This window comes from Heterodontus francisci, chromosome 24 (assembly GCF_036365525.1).
Source record: "Heterodontus francisci isolate sHetFra1 chromosome 24, sHetFra1.hap1, whole genome shotgun sequence".
Lineage (NCBI taxonomy): Eukaryota > Metazoa > Chordata > Chondrichthyes > Heterodontiformes > Heterodontidae > Heterodontus > Heterodontus francisci.
Genome location: NC_090394.1, coordinates 25,884,742 through 25,905,598, shown reverse-complemented (window position 1 = coordinate 25,905,598; position 20,857 = coordinate 25,884,742). Strand labels below are relative to the sequence as shown.

The window sequence follows — 20,857 nt, the reverse complement described above, 5'->3', positions numbered from 1 at the left end:
GTTTCTGCAGTTCAGAGACTGGCATTCACCACCTTTACCTTGCTAAAACTAGCTCGCCTTATCTTGACAGTGGAATCCAATAGGCAGGGAATTTCTATACCTTCACCATGTTAACTCGAAGGGGAATTAATCACTATGAGGTCCCAACAGAAAGTGGTAGTTCTTTTCCAAAGAAACTCTGAACCCTGGCATACCTTTCCAGTAACAGATCTCGTGATCTTAATTGATTTTCCAAACCTCAGGGGATCAAAATAAATGCAACACTCTCATATAGGATATGGAAAATTTGAAAAAATAGAAAGATATGTAAATTCCTTTTATTGAATATTGTCTTACCATATTAGGACTGTAGTGGGTTGTTTTGGGAGGATTATGGAGTCTACGTAGTAGAAGGGTTTTTTATCATTTCTAATTTTAGTGAAGGCCAAACACCAAACTGGATAGAACAGTTATCAACAGATGAACAGAACTGGATCAACAGATTTGAATATGGGTAATAGTTAAACCAGACAGTTTTCATTAACTTTCAACATATTAACAGTATTCCATGGATCATGCAATAGATATATTCCCAATGTTGTTGGCTGTAAGTATTAACCAATATTAAGCCCCAACCATAGAATCATCAAAAAGTACAGCACAGGCCATTCTGCCCATGTCTGTGCCAGCACTTTCAAAAGAGCAATCCAGTTAGTGCCAATCCTCCACTCTTTCCCCACATCTTTGCAATCGTCAAGTATTTATCCAATTCCTTTTTGAAAGTTACTATTGAATCTATATTCATCCATCAGGTAGTGTATTTCAAACCTTAACCACTCATTGCATAAAAAACATTTTTCCTCATGTTGCCTCTGGTTCTTTTGCCAATCACCTTAAATCTGTGCCCTCTGGTTATTGACCCTTCAGCCACTGAAACCTCTATTTACTCTACCTAAACCCTTCACGATTTTAAACACCATCAAATCGCCTCTTCGCTTTCTCTGCTCAACGAGAACCACAGCTTCTCCAATCTGTCCATGTAACTGTAATCCCTCATCCCTGCTACTTTACCAAATTCCTTCTGTACTCTCTCCAAAGTCTTCACATCCTTCATAAAGTGTGATGCCCCAAATTGGACACAATACTCCAGCTGGGGCTGAACTAGTGTTTTTATGTAGTTTTAAAATAGCTCCTGGCCTTTGTGCTCCTTCCTCTATTTATAAACACCAGGATCCCATATACTTTACTAACTGCTTTGTTAACCTGTCCTGCCACCTTCAAAGACTTGTGCACAAACACCCCAGATCTCTCTTCGTGCACCCCCTTAAAATTGTACCATTTAGCTTGTGTTATTTCCTCATTCTTTCCATCAACATTTATCACCTCACTTTTCTGCATTGAATTTTGTCTGCCATGTGACAGCCCATTCCACCTTTTGAAGTCTATTATGATGTTCCTCCTTGTTTACACCCAAGTTTTGGGTCATCTGCAAACTTCAAAATTGTGCCCTGTGCTAAAGTGCAAGACATTAATATCAAAAGCAGCAGTGGTCCTAGTATTGAACCCTGGGGAACATCACTGTATACCTCCCTCTGGTCAGAAAAACAGCCAGCCTTTCACAAAGTAAAATATGGGAAACACTCAGCAGGTCTAGCAGCCTCTATACAAGCAGAAACAGAGGTTAATGTTTTAGGTCAATAACCTTTCATCAAAACTTTAGCAAACTGTTATTGGCCTAAAACGTTACTTTGATTCTCTCTCCACCGAAGATGCTTGGCCTCCTGAGCATTTCCAGTTTCTTTTAGTCCAGATTTCAAGCATCTGTAGTGCTTTGTTTTGAATTAGCCATTCACCACAAAGGTTTTTTTTATCTGAGCCAATTTCATATCAATGCTACTACTGCCCCTTTTATTTCATGAACTTGAATTTTGCTAATGAGCATATGTGGGACTTTATCCATATGCACATCAACTGCATTCCTCATCCACCCTCATCACAAAAAAGGCTAATAAAACTCTTTTCTCAACAAATCCATGCTGATTCTCCTTTATTAGTCTATACTTATCCAAATGATATTTTGTCCCCCTCCAGATTTTTTCAAAAGCTTTCCCACCACTGACATTAAAGTGACTGGCCTGTATTTGCCAGGTTTATCCTTCTCTCCTTTATTGAGAAACAGCGTAATATATTTGCAATCCTCCAGTCTTCTGGCACCACCCCAGCGTCTAAAGGAGGATTGGATATTTGTGACCAGCATCTTCACAATTTGTGCCCTTACTTTCCTCAGCAACCTAGGATGCATCTCATCCAAACCAGGTGGCTTATCCACTTTTATCCTTTTTATCTCAGCCAGTATCCTGACAACCTCCTTGCTTACTATAGCTTTGGCAAAGTCATCTTCCTTGATAAACGTCAAAGCAGATTACGCATCTAGTACCTCAGCTATGCATTCTACCTCTAATAGATCTCCATTTTGGTCCCTAATCAGTGCCACTGCTCCCTTTTACTATTAATATATGTCTGTAGAATACGTTTTGATAGCTTTATTTTAGCTGCCAATCTATTCTTGCATTACCTATTTCCATTTAAACCTCATTTTTCTTTGATTTGCCTTGTGCAATCAAGTCCTCATTGGCCATACACCCTTTCTGCTTCATCCTACACTCAGCTGCACCCTTCAATACTGTAGAGGAAATTTTTCCACACAAGTTTAAACAGTCGCTGTTTGATCATGGGGTGCGTTACAGCCAATCCCAATTCTGTCATCACATCATTCAATTTCTGAGATAAAAGCAAAATACTGCGGATGCTGGAAATCTGAAACAAAAACAAGAAATGCTGGATTCACTCAGCAGGTCTGGCAGCATCTGTGGAAAGAGAAGCAGAGTTAACGTTTCGGGTCAGTGACCCGAAGAGGAGTTCCGAAGAAGGGTCACTGACCCGAAACGTTAACTCTGCTTCTCTTTCCACAGATGCTGCCAGACCTGCTGAGTGAATCCAGCATTTCTTGTTTTTGATTCAATTTCTGAGACCAGCCAAGATCCCTGATTTTCATCACTGTTGAGGTGATGAACCCTAGTGGAAATGTTATCAGGGAGAACAAAACGATGGGGCTCAGTTTTGATGCATTGCATGATCAAATAGGCTGTGATATCTATGGCTTAGGCCTACACATTTATAGCAATTGGATGAGGTACTGGAGGGCAGCCCATGAAAAGTACATCTTAAGTGTCAGCACCCTAAGAAAAATTGAAAAACAACTGAGCAACAGGATTGCCTCTCCTGCAGTTACTTGAGAAGGTAGAAACCAGTCATTGCTCTAAAAGCTGCAAGAGAGTGACAGAACTACTGATAGGATGAAAGTTGCTCAAGACATTATTTTTAGGGGCAGGGAGAGAAACTAAGACCCTTCTGCTACTCATATGGAACCATTTGGGCTGAATGGCCAGTGTCTGTACTGTAAAAGTTTGTTATGCGTTGTCAAAAGGCACAATTCAGAAATCACTCAGTTGATAAATACTGCAGAAGTGTGGATTTTTGGCATATGCAACATTTGTTTTATTTGACATGACATTCCTCAGAGTATACAAATGGCATGTACAAAAAAGAAAAAAGTCCAAAATAAAGTGGAATACAGTGTTACTTCTACAAGATACATTTGGGTGGAATCATTCAACATTTGAGAGGTGAAATCTTTAAGCTGGCACCATTTTCAATGTCCTGATAAATAAGGGTTGAGAGTTTTCTTGACCTTTCATAAGAATATTTGTAAGAAGCAGAGTTTTGGATCAAGCAATTCCTGAACTTCCTACACAGTATAGTGTAACAAACACTTGATACTTTTTACTTTCTGGAGTGTAATTTTTTTTTTTAATAGGTAGACTTTAAGATAAGGATAAACAGGAAGGCTATAAGCAAAGTAAACCACGATAGTTTCCTCATCTCAATTGGATCCGCTTCTAGAACAATACTCAAGAGGTTCCACATTAAAAAAAGAGAAGTGGGTTTTGGCAATTATTTCCCTCCACAACAAGTTACAAGACCACATACATTCTCCATAAAGTACATTGCTCAGTGATGCAACACTGCATTAAGAGATCCTACCATGGACCACTAAAAGTAGTAGCTTATGGTTTAAATGCCTGTCCATCTTTCACTCAACCAGCAAATGCATGACATTTTATTTTATTTTTTTTAAAAGCTGCCTTTAAAGTTCCAATTCTTTTTAGAAATATATTCTATCCAGAACCAGATTGCTACAATTGATTGGGTAGCTCAAATTGAAATTTGCCAGATCTTGAATCCACCTCAAAGCAGTTAACGAAAAAAGCAGTTTTGGCCAGGGTAGGGTTCTTTCCCAATGACTGCTCCAGTTTGAGGATCCTTGATTGAATTGGTTTGCAATTCTTATTGGAGTTTCCAGTTTAGTCTACTATATTGGCACATGGGAATTTAGGCATGATTTGAGGCAGGGCTCCTGATTTTCCAGTTCTAGGAGAGATAAGGCTTTATACATTCCAGAAATAACCCCATAAAAATACTAAAAATATTCCAGTAGCCATTGATCATTGGGGCAAGTGGTAATGAGACCACATCCCTGTCTCCAGTTTCAGCAAGATGGCAGTCAGTGTTTCAGCATTTTGCCCAATCTGAGTAGTTAAGAAACATTGTGGGGCATTAACCCTTGAAGGATATATGGAAGAAATGGCATCAAATAAGTTCAAACTTGAAACATACAAACATATTATAGAAATAAAATCAGTGACTTATGGTCTGGTGGCTCCAGTGAGATACAAAATCATGATCAACACATGGCATGTTCTCTCTCTAGTACAATTCTGCATCATCAAACTAACTTGCTGAACTACAGAATGGATAAACAATAGAAATGCACAACACAAGACCAGCTTATGTCATTCCATATCCACACAATTTTATTTTGAGAGATGACATTTTAAAATGTTACCCAGCGAGAAGTCTGATAGGTCCCTACATCATTCTCTTTTACCAGTTTTATTTATTATCTGAAGATTCCTAGAACCAGTGGATATAACTTCTATAGCAACATCTTTAGCTACAAAGGCGACTAATAGTTATGGTAACTGAGTTTAAACTGTTCAATATAAGAAAATGCAGTTATCTTTTAAATGCTATAGGCAGTAAAACTACTCAATCCACTGAGAGGATGAGCTTCCAGTTTGTGGACAAGTCCAGAGAACTAAACTACCTTCTGCTGAAAGGATTGGCTTCCACAGTGGCCAATGAGATCCAGTATTGAGTCAGCACATGGAGCTTCCCCCCCCCCCCACAATCAGTTGCAGCCTCCTCTCTCTTCACAAGGGGAGGTAGCGAGTGGCCATTAAACTCCCTGTCTGGCAAGACCAAAGCACTTGTAAGTATGGCTAGCAATATCAGAGCATCGGTTAGTACAGCAGCTGCAATCCATGGCCATACGCACATGAAGCCAGTCTCAACCATAACTTTGGCACTGACAAAGTTACAGATATCCAGGAAAACACCAACACAAAAAAGGGAATGTTAAAGGGAATGTCATGTAGTATTGAATTATACAGCCTGCATAGATCTAGAGAAATCATCTTCCTTAATAGCAACGACTGCCAAGATGAATATACAAAATCTACCTTAAAAAATTGCTGCAATAGGTTATGAAAGGCAGGCAGGCATTGCAACCCATGGTAGGACTACTGCAAAAAAAAAAAATAATGCTGGAAAGCCACATTATATAAAGTGCATTTAATACTCCCAGAGGGTCGAGGAGTCAATGCTATCAGCAGATGCCTTCAGTACACCTGCATGGTCCCCCTTCAAATACTTCCCATCTATTTTAATTGCAACTTTGTTATAATCACAGAATTGGAACAAGAAATCCACAGGCTGATCGCTGCTGCTGGTGACAGAAGAGTCACTTCCAACCATCCAGTACTTCCCAGTGGAATCTGCAAAATGAGTATAACACATTGAGAACCAGTCCAGACCTGGAAAAGCAACATTGTATCAAAGCTAAATAATATACTGAATACATACACCATTTAAGTTACAGTATTCTGCCTATATCCCTGCCCTAGAGCAAACATTATGTAATTATTGTAGCACTTTTATAGCATATGCTATATTTGCAGAAAGGTTTGGCTGATGGCTTTTATTAATAAAAATAAAATTAGTAACCCGGGTGTATAGCAAGCAGGCAGGTAATTTATTTCTAACCTCTGGGAATGCCATTGAACTGGCTGAAGTTTGAAAGTGGCTCAGGGGACGCAGTAGTAAACAGGTTCAAAATAGCTTCAATTCTCTCCCTCTCTCACCTCACACCACTAGCTGAATCACTGCCTGATATGGCACAAGCTCAATCCCCTATCTGCATGAGAACTCGGGGCAATTCATCTCTGTGCTACTGTAGGCAGGGCGGATTGGTGGTAGGGAATAAAAAACAGCATTTTACACTTGAGTCCTGTTGTAGTGTGCACATTATATAGGTCAATGAAGAACAGGAATGGATTTCAAATATGATGCCCTTCACAGTAAATTAGTCCATCTACATATACTATACAGACTCAAACTTAAAAAGGATGAGATACCAGTACAAATACCTTATCCTGCCCATGCCTTCAGGAGAGAAACTTGCAAACATTAAACACAAGTGGGATTATGTACCTTTGAGTCTGTAAGCACCATCATTAAGCTCCAGCTGGAAGACGTCATATGAAGATCTGTTTGAGTCTAGGGTTCCAGTCACTTTTCGGCATCCGATAAAGCCATGCTCTCCACGAAGAGCTATAATAGGCCTGTTGATGAGTTTCATTACAAATTCCTCAGTCTCCGCTTGAAAATGAGAAGGAACAGGGGAATATTTCAGCAATTCAGGAGGTGATAATGGCAGCAGCAAATTAACAAAAACCAGAGGGCATTCACCCTTTGGAAATATGCCCCAGCAAGGGGTCAACACATTCAGAAAAGGAAAGAAAACTGGGGCTGTGGTGGGAGAGGGGGGTGGTTGGAGGTGATGGGGGTGCATGGGAAAGAAAATGAGCTATGTTAGGTCCCACAGCCATTCGGAATAGTCAGGGGAAGGGTGGATGTGGGAGGCAAGAAAATCAGAGTGGATTCAGTTATGCAGAAGTATGGAACCACTTCAGATGAGATGGAAGTCCATCAGAAAGTGCAGTAAACAAGGTTTCTGTTCAACTGCACTGGAGAAGGTATTTTAACTAAAGCAATTACTAGGAGAAACAGAATGAGATGTGCACGAGCTCAGAAAAACTGTTCAATGCAGTAGGTTTGGCAGATGGGACTTGTGGCAGCAAATCATTTTGATTCATAACTCTTCAAAAAGGTCAGGGCTTATTGCCAATACACAGCACCTGACAAGTGCACAGTTATTAGGAATTGCTGAATGAAAAAAGACCAAGGTCCATCTAGTTTGCCTACTATCCTGGTAGTCACATGATACAATGATAATCAAATGACTTGATTCACAGAAGGGGTGGAGGGGAGAATAAAAAACATCAAATTCCCTGGGGAGTTAGAACACAACATTTACAATATTGAAAAGTTGGTTTGTCAGCAGCAATTTCTCTTTGCCGATGTTAAACAGAAGAATTCCATGTTACTATATATTACTTTGCAATTTGCAAAAATACTGGAACAAGCAGCTTCCTACTTTGGCACCAAATATGATGGAACACCAATTCTTGGAAGATTGGAAAGAGACTTCATAAAGTTCTGGACTGGGTCAAAACAGAAAAGGAGCATCTGGTCAAAATTTTCTGGCTAAGGCGTAGAACACCTGACATTTGTTGATTTAGATTTTAAAAAGGAGCAATGAATTTCCAGTCACATTTCCAATATGAGGGTCTATAACTTTATCACCCCTGTGCTCACTGACCGACATTGGCTCCCGTTCAAGCAATGTCTTAATTTTAAAATTCTCATCCTTCCTTTCAAATCTCTCCATGGCCTCATCCCTCCCTTACTTCAATCTCCTCAAGCTGCCTCTGGGGTCATGGGTTCGAATCCCACCACAGCAAAAGGTGGAATTTGAATTCAATTAACTAAAAATCTGGAATTTATAATCTAGTCTAATGATGGCCGTGAAACCATCGTCAATTGTTGTAAAAACCCATCTGGTTCACTAATGTCCTTCAGGGAAGGAAATCTGCTGTCCTTACCTGGTCTGGCCTACATGTGACTCCAGACCCACAGCAATGTGGCTGACTCTTACACGCCCTCGCAAGCCACTCAGTTGTATCTAACTTCTATGACGTCAATAAAAAAAATGAAACCAGACGGACGACCTAGGCACCGGAAACGACTACAGCAAACCCAGCCCTGTGGGCCCTGCAAAGTCCTTCTTACTAACATCTGGGGGCTTGTGTGTCCCACAGACTAGTCAAGGAACAGCCTGACATAGCCATACTTACAGAATCATACCTTACAGACATTGTACCAAACACTGGCATCACTATCCCAGAGTATGTCCTGTCCCACCTCCTGGTGATAACCACTGACTGCCCTCCCTCAGCTGATGAGTCAGTACTCCTCCATGTTGAACACCACTTGGAGGAAGCACTGAGGGTGGCAAGGGCGCAGAATGCATTCTGGGTGGGGGACTTCAATGTCCATCACCAAGAGTGGCTTGGTAGCACCACTACTGACCAAGCCCTAAAGGACATAGCTGCTAGACTGGGTCTGCAGCAGATGGTGAGCGAACCAAGAGGGAAAAAACATACTTGACCTCCTCCTCACCAATCTGCCTACCGCAGATGCCTCTGCCCATGACAGTATTGGTAGGAGTGACCACCACAGCCCTTGTGGAGACAAAGTCCCAACTTCACATTGAGGCGACCCTCCATCGTGTTGTGTGGCACTACCATTGTGCTAAATGGGATAGATTTCGAACAAATCTAGCAATGCAAAACTGGGCATCCATGAGGCGCTGTGGGCCATCAGCAGCAGCAGAATTGTACTCAACCACAATCTGTAACCTCATGGCCTGGCATATCCCCCACTCTACCATTACCATCAAGCCAGGAGACCAATCCTGGTTCAATGAAGAGTGCATGAGGGCATGCCAGGAGCAGTACCAGGCATACCTCAAAATGAGGGGTCAACCTGGTGAAGCTACAACAGAGGACTACTTGCGTGCCAAACTGCGTAAGCAGCATACAATAGACAGAGCTAAGCAATCCCACAACCAACAGATCAGATATAAGTTTTGCAGTCCTGCCACATCCAGCTGTGAATGGTGGTGGACAATTAAACAATTAACTAGAGGAGGTGGCTCCATAAATATCCCCATCCTCAATGATGGGGGAGCCCAGCACATAAGTACTAAAAAGATAATGCAGAAGTATTTGCAACAATCTTCAGCCAGAAGTGCCGAGTTGATGATCCATCTTGGCCTCCGCCTGAAGTCCCCAGCATCACAGATGCCAGTCTTCAGCCAATTCGATTCACTCCACGTGATATCAAGGAACGACCGAAGGCACTGGATACTGCAAAGGCTATGGGCCCTGACAATATTTCGGCAATAGTACTGAAGACCTGTGCTCCAGAACTTGCTGGGCCCCTAGCCAAGCTGTTCCAGTACAGCTACAACACTGGCATCTACCCTGCAATGTGGAAAATTGCCCAGGTATGTCCTGTACACAAAGCAGGACACATCCAACCTGGCCAATTACTGCCCCATCAGTCTACTCTCAATCATCAGTAAAAAGTGATGGAAGGTGTCATCAACAGTGCTAGCAAACGGCACTTGCTTAGCAATAACCTGCTCAGTGATGCTCAGTTTGGGTTCCACCAGGGCCATTTAGCTCCTGACCTCATTACAGCCTTGGTTCAAACGTGGACAAAAGAGCTGAACTCAAGAGGTGAGGTGAGAGCGATTACCCTTGACATCAAAGCAGCATTTGACCGAGTATGGCATCAAGGAGCCCTAGCAAAACTGAAGTCAATGGGAATCGGGGGGAAAACTCTCCACTGGTTGGAGTCATACCTAATGCAAAGGAAGATGGTTGTGGTTGTTGGAGGTCAATCATCTCAGTCCCAGGACATCACTGCAGGAGTTCCTCAGGGTAGTGTCCTAGGCCCAAACATTTTCAGCTGCTTCAATGACCTTCCTTCAATTATAAGGTCAGAAGTGGGAATGTTCGCTGATGATTGCACAATGTTCAGCACCATTCACGACTCCTCAGATACTGAAGCAGTCCATGTAGAAATGCAGCAAGACCTGGACAATATGCAGGCTTGGGCCGATAAGTGGCAAGTAACATTTGTGCCACACAAGTGGTGGGCAATGACCATCTCCATAGAGAATCTAACCAGCTCCCTCTGACATTCAATGGCATTACCATCACTGAATCCCCCACCATCAACATCCTATGGGTTACCATTGACCAGAAACTGAACTGGAGTAGCCATATAAATACCATGACTACAAGAGCAGGTCAGAGGCTAGGAATCTGGGGGAAAGTAACTTGTCTGACTCCCCAAAGCCTGTCCACCATCTACAAGGCACAAGTCAGGAGTGTGATGGAATACTCTCCACTTGCCTGGATGGGTGCAGCTCCAACAACACTCAAGAAGCTCGACACCATCCAGGACAAAGCAGCCTGCTTAATTGGCACCCCATGCACAACATTCACTCCCTCCACCACCGACACACAGTGGCAGCAGTGTGTACCATCTACAAGATGCACTGCAGCAACGCACCAAGGCTCCGTTGACAGCACCTTCCAAATCCGCGACTTCTACGAACTAGAAGAACAAGGGCAGCAAATGCATGGGAACACCACCACCTGCAAGTTCCCCTCCAAGTCACACACCATCCTGACTTGGAACTATATCACCGTTCCTTCACTGTCGCTGGGTCAAAATCCTGGAACTCCCTTCCTAACAGCACTGTGGGTGTACCTACCCCACATGGACTGCAGCATTTCAAGAAGGCAGTTCACCATCACCTTCTCAATGGCAATTAGGGATGGGCAATAAAATGCTGGCCTAGCCAGCGACGCTCACATCCCATTAATGAGTTTAAAAAAAAAACACCCCACAACCCTCATATCTGCACTCTAATTCTGGCTTCTTGCGCTTCCCAGATTTTAATCGCTCCATCATTGATGGCTGTGCCTTCAGTTGCCTAGTCTGCAAGGCTCTGGACTACCCTCCCTACAGCTCTCCACCTCTTTCGTCCTTTAAGGCACTTCTTCAAACCTACCTCTTTGGCCAAGCTTTTGGTCATCTGAGGCTCAGTGTCCTATAACACTCTTGCGAAGCACCTTGGGACTTACTACACTAAACGCACTATTTTAAAAAAGTGGTTAAATATTTAGTAAAAAGAGTTTGTATGCAACTTTTAAATTTAGTGTAATGCTTCCAGAAAGGGACAGCAAGTGTCTCAAAGCAGAAAGGTCCACATTGGAACCTCTGACAATAAGACAGATGTCACCGAGTTCTTGTAGAGAGAGTTTTAAAAAAAAAAGGAGTTAGGCACAATTGAGAAGCCAAGATCCAGGATCATTATCCTGGAAATGCTTCTTGTGCCACACACCAGACAGGTTAAGGAGAGGAAAATTAGGAAGGCCAACATATTGTTTGCCTTTGCTCCATGACCTGCTGGTCAACTATTCTGTGACCTTGTCCTATTACATCTTCTCCTTTGTTATCTCTTGCCCCACCCCCACTTTATTTGCTTAAAACCTTTCACATTTCTAATATTTGCCAGTTCTGAAGGGTCACTGACCTGAAACATTAACTCTGCTTCTCTCTCTACAGATGCTGCCAGACCTGCTGAGTGTTTCCAGCATTTCTTGTTTTTATTTCAGATTTCCAGCATCTGCAGTGTTTTATTTTTATTTTAGTGTCTAGAGATATGGCTTAAGCTCAGATAAACATATTATTCAGTCCTAACATTTTCAGCAGAGGTGAGGGGGGCAGGAAGGAGAAGTTGGTAGCATTAGAGAAGGATTTTTTCAGTACTAGGAAGTGTAAGGATATCTGTTATGGTGCAATAACATAGAAAATAGGAGCAGAAGTAGGCAATTTGGACCTTTGAGCCTGCTCTGCCATTCATCATGATCATGGCTGATCATCCAACTCGGTAATCTGTTCCCGCTTCCCACCCCCCCCACCCATATCCTTTGATCCCTTTTGCTCCAAGGGATAAGATAACTATCTATGTTAATTTGTAGGAAGGGAAGTGGTACTTTTTTGACCTGTATTACAGGCCAAACAGTGGTAGTAAAGAGGTGGAGATCTACAGGCAGTGCAGAGATGTACATGAATAGGTCAATAATATTGGTGATTTTAAGCCATTCCTAGCTAAATAGACCTCATCTAAAAAAGGTAGGGTGGGAGCAAGCATTGCTTGATTTAGCTCTGTTGAGATGAGGAAAATAATGGAAATGAGTGATCATAACATGGCTAGATTCAATGCAAGAATAGAAAAGGAAATTAAGAATCAAAAAGAAAAGGATGCTGGACTGGAGAGGCAAAGGTGACTTCATCCATCCCAAAGTAACTTGGCAGAAATGTTAACAGACAGATCAATGAATCAGCAGTGGAAAATCTTCCAAAATAAAATGTGTAGAATGCAAAGTAAATATATTCCTAAACAGTAAAATGGCACATTTCCCCAATTTCTTCTTAAACGTGGAAAGTATGCTGTGGGACAGCAGAGTAGCCAAAAAGCACTCTTCAAGAAGATAAAAGGAATAAAATAGGTAACCATAGATTGGCACCATATACGCCAAACACTGCCCAAATCAGGCTAGTTTGCAACAGAATACAATACTAGGGGGCAAGGATGGAAGGCAAAGAGAAGCTAGAAACAAGAGATACAAAATGTCTGTTGATATGCCTACCCATAGTTTGGGAGACTGAACTTACCTGGTGTTTCTATGCTGGCACAAAGCTGCCCATTCTTTTTAGCTGCCACATATTTTCCATTGACAGCCTTCAGAACAATCCTCTTCTCGCGCCATTCAATTTCAAAATAGCAATTACCATTTCTGCAAAACAAAATGAAAGAAGATTAAAGGCCATTTAATTTTTCAGTGAAGACATGAAGTTGCTGCACAGCAACCATAAACAATGGTTTAATAATTTAACCCTTAACCAGCATTGGCTGGTGTTAGCAATCTGCCTCAGTTTATTCTTCTACCAGCTTCAGCTCATTTTATACAAAGGGACCTGCCACAAACTGCTGGGTACCCAACTTTTGGAATGTTAATCTTTGCCTCATTTTCAAGAGAGTTTAAAGATTGATGTGTAATTGGACTAATGCTATACAATTTGAATTTTATAATATTCTTTTAAAACAAAAAAAAACAGTTATAACTACCCAGGTTTGGATACAACTATCCAAATAGCTGCAACAAAGGTATCAACATTTAAAAAAAAATTGAGGCATTTTGGACTTTTTAAATAGTTTAGCCCTTTCTTTGTCCTTCTGATCAGATACATTTGTAGTGAAGCTGGACAGTGCCTGGCTTCCAGTCACCATGGACAGCTCATGAAAATTCTCCCACTTTCTCCCTTTTACAAGGATAAGTTGCTGCCTCTACTCAACATGACACAGATTGGGCCTCATGCCCAAACCAATCCCTGCTCTATGGCACTGAATGCAAGAACTAAACAGACAACACAATCACTCACACTATATCCTCACCTTTGTCTTTGCAGCAAGTGTCTTATTGCAGCATTCGCCTGAAATTCTTCAGCAGCTGATCAGCTATACCCACTGAATAGATTTCAATAAGGTAATTTACACTAAGTGCTCACATCATACAGCAGTCAAGTTTAAAATGTTCTTTGGCCAGAATTTTATGTCAGGCCAGGGGCCCTGCCCACTGGCTTAGAAGTCAGGGGCGAGCCCACCTCTGCTGGGCCTGGGAGCCACGCAGAGATTTTATGTGGCCCAGGCCCTTGGGAGAGACTTCTGCCCCTCTAAAGGCAGAAAGTCTCATTTTCGGGAAGTACCAGCCAATCAGGGGGCAGGAGTAGGAACAATAATGCATTCAGGTTTAAACAAATATTCAGTCACCAGGATTGCGCTAATCATATTTCAGCAACAAAAAAAGTGGCCAAAGGGGCAGTTTTCTCAGGCTAAAGCTGTATCTGTGTATACACGCACACACAGACACGGCCCAGTTGGATGCTTGTGGTTTTCATAAAGCAACCACAGTGTCATTAGATATGACAATGATGGCCGATGCCTCTAAACCAAGCCTTTGCTGAATTATATCCTTGCAGTCCATGGCTTATTAATGCATGTGGATTTTTGTTCACTTACTTTGTAGAAGCAGTAGACTGTACCCCTCCATTGGCAGTCAGAGTCCAGTATTTCCCAGTGCAGGTTCGGAAAGCACACTTTTTGGTTTCTTTGTTGATTTCTAATTGAAAGGTTTCCTGGTCACTTTCTTCATCCTGGTTAGCAGACAGGTCCATACCTTTTGGGAACAAATCATACATTAGTATTCAAAGCTGAATGCAATCACTCTGTTCCACTTGGAGTAACAAAGAGAACACCAATCAGACCAAATCACTGTTTTGCTGCAGTCAGGCTGAACCCAGATACCAGATATACACAACCACCTTTTAGTGCCAATTTTGCTCTACATATGCTAACGTTACAGACATTGGGAACACAAAGAGGTAGAAACTTGTCTTGGGCAGTATCCTATCAGGCACCCGTCATACAACTCGATATCAGGCAGTGTGTATAAACGGGCAGCCAAATGGGATTCTGTCTATTTACCACCCTAGACACACTTCTATTCCAAAGAATCTGAATCCAGTGTTTCAGCTCAAGTTAGTTAATTGAACAGAGGAAAGAGTTGTCCAGAAACACGGGGTAAAAAAAAAAAAACCCAAAGCCTTGGAATGCACGGGCAAATGGTAACCAAATCCAAATAGTTGTACTAACTGGGATCTATAAATACATTTATATGTCCAAAACTTGTGTAAATGATAGCAATTCTCAATGGCAACAAAGAATCGGTTCAATCTCCTGTGGGGTGTTTAAACTAATAATAATCCATTTCACAAAAGACCAAAGACACAAATAAAATACAATCAGCCCCTATGGAGGATCCAAAAAGTTTTAAATTTTGTCCTCTAACATTAAGAAAAGTAGAAGTGGAAGTGACTGCTACAGGCAAGTCACTTTTTTGTAGTTTTGAAAAAGGATGACCACATTAGCCAGCAAGACAGTTCAGCATTTCATTTCATACAAAGGCCAGAATTTTACACCCCACCACCACCCCCCCCCCACCACCACTGCCCAGAGGAGCAGGCTGGTGGTGGGGAGGGGTTGCAAAATTGAGTGGGAGGCAGGGGGGTGCCATTCCCGATGGCTTCCTGCCCTTGCAATTTTACCAGGAGTGGCAGCAGTGAGAAACGGCCTGCCCGAGGCCAATCAAGGCCCTTAAGTGGCAAATTTACTGCCACTTGAGGGTCTCCTCCTGCCACCAGTGGTATTTTACCAGCAGCCGGTGGGCGCGTTAGGCCCTACAGAAGGCCACCAGGTGGAGGGGGCACACTCCTGATCAGTCACCTTGTGCCCCACAGAGGTCCCCCCAACCCCCCCCCCACCCCCACCCCCACCAAAGCCCCAACCACCTTCACGGAAATAAAGCTCCCACTCACTCCCAACAGACTCCCCTTGCCTCATTGGAGCCTAACCAATTGTCCCTGGCGAAGCCCCAAACCTCAGCTCTCTTCCAGGGCAGACGCCACGATCTTGCTGTTGGCTGGATGCAGACCCAGCAGTGGCCACCACTCCTAGGGGCACTGCTGGGACTGAGCTGCTGGCTCGCTGATTGGCAGGCAGCTCTTGGAGGCAGGACTTCCTGCCTCAGAGGTGGCAGTATCACCCAAGTCCAATTAAGGGCCTGGGGTGCGTACAATCCTAGCATGGCTCCCCAGGCTTGGTGGAGATAGGCTCACCCCCAACCTTTTGGCCAGTGGGTGGGTGGGGGGGTGGGGGGGGGGAGCCTCCCATCCAATGTGAAATTCCAGCCAAAGGGTCCAAAAGCTTTGGACTTCGGAGACCCAAGTTTAAATAGAAGACGCAACATATATTTATACTTTTGAAATCTCAGTAACTGGGGTGTGAAGGGAAAGAATTAAAAGCAGCTCAACCACAGCACCAAGTTAGAAAAAATTGGCATGGTTACCAAGAGGGAATGGGCCCCATCAGTGGAAGGTTTCTAAACTAGACGTGGTGAATACTGACTCATCCAGTTAACTGGAGACATGGGAAAATTGGACAGCAGCTTCTTTGGAGTAACATTCCACCCCAGCCACAAAACCAGATTATAGGCCAAAGCAGCAAGTTGGAATCTGTCTGCAATCCCTGGCCATATTAAAAAAAAAAGCTCTGAACAAGGTGGGGTTGGGGAGGTGGTTAGTGGAAGGAGGGATGTCACTATATTTAGTGTGCAATGCTTTGAAACAATTTTTTTTTTAAAGCTAGAAAATTACAAGAATTTTTGAAAACAAGAAGCTGTCTCACCATTCTGTAGCAAAGTGAGTTTTAAAATTATGCATTGGTTAACTCTTTAAAATAAAGCACATGTCCAAAAATGTTCCATGGCAGTTTTTTTTTTTAAAACAAGGAATTTTGATGGGCCACTTCAAAGTATTTTTCTCCTCCTGTCCCACCTCCCAAATACCAATGTATTTGGAAGGAAATTTTTTAAATGGCAGCAGTAATTTGAGGAAAGGTTGAAAAAGAAATCAAAAGATTTCTGTTCATCCCATTATACCTGGAGTTCTCAACACAGAGGAAGCAGCTGTACCAGTAGCTTTGGAGTCAAGTACAATTAGAATGGAAAAGTGTGCTTAAAAACAGGCAACAACTTATTTTGGCTGTTATCGCCAAGAAGCTATTTAAAGCAAGGCTTGAGTCATTGTGTAGAAATCTAAAATGGAAGCCATAACTAACCTAATGTTTTGAAATTTAGTTTCTTTTCCAATTTTCCCAGTCTACCTCATTAGCTGAAAGCTGTCTTACTGTGGTCAAGACCTCCAGTATCTTGCTCAACATGGCCTTTCCTCATGAACTAGATGAGGGCCAGCAGTCAGACAACCAAACTAATTGTCTTCATGGACCCTATAAATGCAGTTGTAGCAAGGATACAGTGCCAAGTCTTCGGATACCCAAGAGACAGACTCTCCATCACCCAAACACTGCTTTGGCCAATACCAGCTAAATCAGCAGAGACCAACATTTGAATATAGTCTCCCTCGTCTGTGATTCAGCAGCAAATCATCTGGTCTGTACCATTGGTGGAATCACATTCTTTAAAAGTTCATTCTCAGGGTCAATGTTCCCTCGAAGATGTACGTGTGCCGACCTGCACAGCGACCTAATGTATTGCACATGGGAATAAACAGACCACTCTCAACTTCATCTGTTCAGAGAAATTGCCAATAGAATGTAAGCCATTATTTAGAATGTAAACTGCCCATGGACAAAAAAAAAAAGCACTCAGAGGAGTTTGAAGACAGCCAGTGCAAAGACAATTTAGAGGGAACATTGCACAGGATAAGAGTTATTGCCCAACACATTTAGGTCTTTTGATGGGGTGGTCAAGGTCCCCTTGTGGCGCCTGGAGGAGCACTCCGCCTCAGCCTGGTCTACAAAGAAAACTAAAAAATGTTTTAAAAACCCATCTTGCTGCTGTTCTGAGCCAATGTAGCCTCATAGTGGAGTCACCATTTCACCCCCATTCAGATTAAAATGGCAGACTGTCATTTCAGTGGAGCAGTGTTTTTCTTTGAGATTTACCTACACAGCAATTCACTGCTAATGAAGAGCAGCAGCATCATTACCAAAGGGTCTGCTTGGCTCCATTTATAGCACTGTTGTCCAAGTTAAAAAGGTGCCGAGTGTTAAAAACCACTCCAGGACTTCAGCAGGTAATCTGTCCTAACACTCCTGTGCAGTGCAGAGAAATTGTTACATTCTTTTGAGGCCACACCACCTACCTGTTTCACTGCTTCAGGTGAACATTGATTTTAAAAAAAAGTAGTGTTATAAACTAAACGTGCAGGGAGCAACACCTGCCCAACACTATCCCTTCAACCATTACCTGAATAACTGATCCTGCTCAACAAAGTTGATGGGATCTTGCTGTACCAGTTACATTTCTGCCCTAATTCTGTACCCAATTCCAAAGATTCCAATAGTCTAATGCCCTTATTTCATGGTCATGAATGGTCTGTGTATCAGACATTTGAGGTGCGACAGGTGGTTATAAATGCACCTATTTCATTTGGTGGTAGACATCCTACTTTATTCAGCAAAAAACTGATCAAACAGGGAGATATGTCAGTGCTGGAAAACAAACTTATACCTCAAGTTTGGATGAAAGTGACTGCATGGGATTAAAAAACGTGAACCCAAAAATTGCATTTCTTTTAAAGGCTCTACAACAGGGTTGTCCAACATACGGCCCATGGGCCAGAATCCGGCCCACAAAGTGTTTCTATTTCGCCTGCAGATGTAAACAGTAGTGGGGCCTTTCCTAATCCTCACCAGGGGTCCATGACTGGAGAAGAGAAATTCCTTTTTTTTTTAAAAAAAAAAAAGCTGGTCTGAAAGACGACAAAGTTCTGAGTCAGTGTCACAGCTGACAGGTGCTGACATCAAGAGCAGTAGTTTCTGAACTTGGCACAGATTTGGGGTTTCCCAGCAAGCTTTTAAAAAGGTTGGTCAGGTTTTTTTTTAAAAACCAAAGTCGCAAGTCAATTTCACAACTGACTTGATTAACAGCAAGTTAAATTTTTAATGCCTTTATCTTTCTGAAATTGTCTCAACGGCCCCATACGCAAGACAAAAACTGCAATGTAGCTCCTCACGCAAAAAGGTTGGGCAACCCTGCTCTACAATTATCAAAAGTTATTGGATTTTTGAAAAAAATTACAGATCATCTTTTCACTCTTTAAATATGAAGCAATCAATTCTCTCATCCACATTATTCATAGCTGAAAAATACTTTTTCCAATTTCAGTATATGCCAATTCCACTGACAATTACCAAATAGAACTCAATTTTACAGGAGGTTTCACTTGGAACGGATTTCAGTTTTCTTTTCAAACTTGTATCGTTTCTTCATTATTAAAGTGACTACTGGTAGTTAGTTTTCCTTAATTGCATGACTTATTTCACAGATACTACTGCTTGCATTGCTCATCACTGACTCAAAACACCAGGTCAAAGTTAACCCTTTCACTGTAGCTAGGTTACATTGCACCCACCCTCCCCCAAAAAGTTTACATGTAGGACTTTAAAAGGGCATGAAATGCAAGGTTGTCATGGTTTACACATGACTTGTTGCCCTACCAAGGCAGGCCTGATGCCATGAATTTCCTGATATGAAAGCAAAATACTGCAGATGCTGGAAATCTGAAATAAAAACAAGAAATGCTGGGAATACTCAGCATCTGTGGAGAGAGAAGCAGAGTTAACGTTTCAGGTCAGTGACCCTTCATGAGAACTGGCAGATATTAGAAATGTAAAAGGTTTTAAGCAAGTAAAGCGGGGGTGGGATAAGAGATAACAAAAGAGAAGGCGTTGATAGGACAAGGTCACAGAATAACTGACCAGGTAGTCATGGAACAAAGGCAAATGGTATGTTAATAGTGTGCAAGAGACAAAGCGTTAGTATAGAGAGGGTGTGAATAGACTGAAGCACAAAACACTCCAAGGACAAACATTAAAAACAGTGGGTAGGCACAGTAGAAACAAACAAAACAAAATAAAATAACCAAATAAAGAAAAAAAACGAACAACTAAATATAAAAGGGGGGGGGTGGGGGGGGGCGGTCATGCTCTGTAATTATTGAACTGAATGTTCAGTCTGGCAGGCTGTAGTGTGCCTAATCGGTAAACGAGATGCTGTTCCGAGCTTGCGTTGATGTTTGCTGGAACACTGCAGCAATCCCAGGCCACAGATGTGAGCATAAGAGCACGGGGGCTGTGCTGAAATGGCCAGCAACCAGAAGCTCGGGGTCATGCTTTCGGATGGAGCGGAGGTGTTCTGCAAAGCGGTCACCCAATCTGCGTTTGGCCTCCCAATGTAAAGGAGACCACATAGTGAGCAGCGAGTACAGTATACTACATTGAAAGAAGTACAAGTAAATTGCTGCTTCACCTGAAAGGAGTGTTTGGGGCCTTGGATAGTGAGGAGAGAGGATGTAAATGGGCAGGTATTACACCTCCTGCGATTGCAGGGGAAGGGGACAAGGTGATGGGGATAATGGAGGAGTGGGCAAGGGTGTTGCGGAGTGAACGATCCCTTTGGAATGCTGACAGGGGAAGGGAGGGTAAGATACATTTGGTCGTGGCATCACGCTGGATGTGGTGTAAGTGGCAGAGGATGATCCTTTGGATCTGGAGGCTGTTGGGGTGGAAAGTGAGGACAAGGGGAACCCGGTCACTGTTCGGGAGGGAAGGGGAGGGATGAGGGTAGAGGTGTGGGAAATGGGCCGGACACGGTTGAGGGTCCTTAGTTGAGGAAAAAGGATGACATGTTAGAGGTGCTATCGTGGAAGGTTATATCAGAGCAGATGCTTCAGAGACGGAGAAACTGGGAGAATGCAATGGAGTCCTTACAGGAGGCAGGGTTTGAAGTGTAGTCGAGATAGCTGTGGGAGTCAGTGGGCTTATAATGATTAGTAGACAGTCTATCCCCAGAGATGGAGACAGATACGTCGAGGAAGGGAAGGGAAGTGTCGGAGATGGACCATGTGAAGGTGAGAGAAGGGTGGAAATTGGAAGCAGTTGATAAGGTTTTCTAGTTCCGGGCGGGAGCAGGAAACGGCACCGATACTGTCATCAATGTACTGGAAAAAG

At 42.7% G+C, this 20,857-nt stretch overlaps 1 protein-coding gene across 1 annotated transcript in view; it reads right to left on the bottom strand.

Moving 5' to 3' along the window:
• Positions 1-3,513: 3,513 nt before the first annotated feature.
• Positions 3,514-20,857, bottom strand: part of LOC137383253 (fascin-like) — a 29,091-nt gene continuing 11,747 nt past the window's right edge. Inside the window, exons 2-5 of the mRNA XM_068055780.1 lie at positions 14,288-14,444; positions 12,883-13,004; positions 6,652-6,819; positions 3,514-5,936 (exon numbers count right to left, since the gene is read on the bottom strand). Of these exons, the coding sequence (XP_067911881.1) occupies positions 5,734-5,936; positions 6,652-6,819; positions 12,883-13,004; positions 14,288-14,444 (650 nt within the window). The 3' untranslated portion in view covers positions 3,514-5,733. The remainder of the gene's footprint in view (positions 5,937-6,651; positions 6,820-12,882; positions 13,005-14,287; positions 14,445-20,857) is intronic.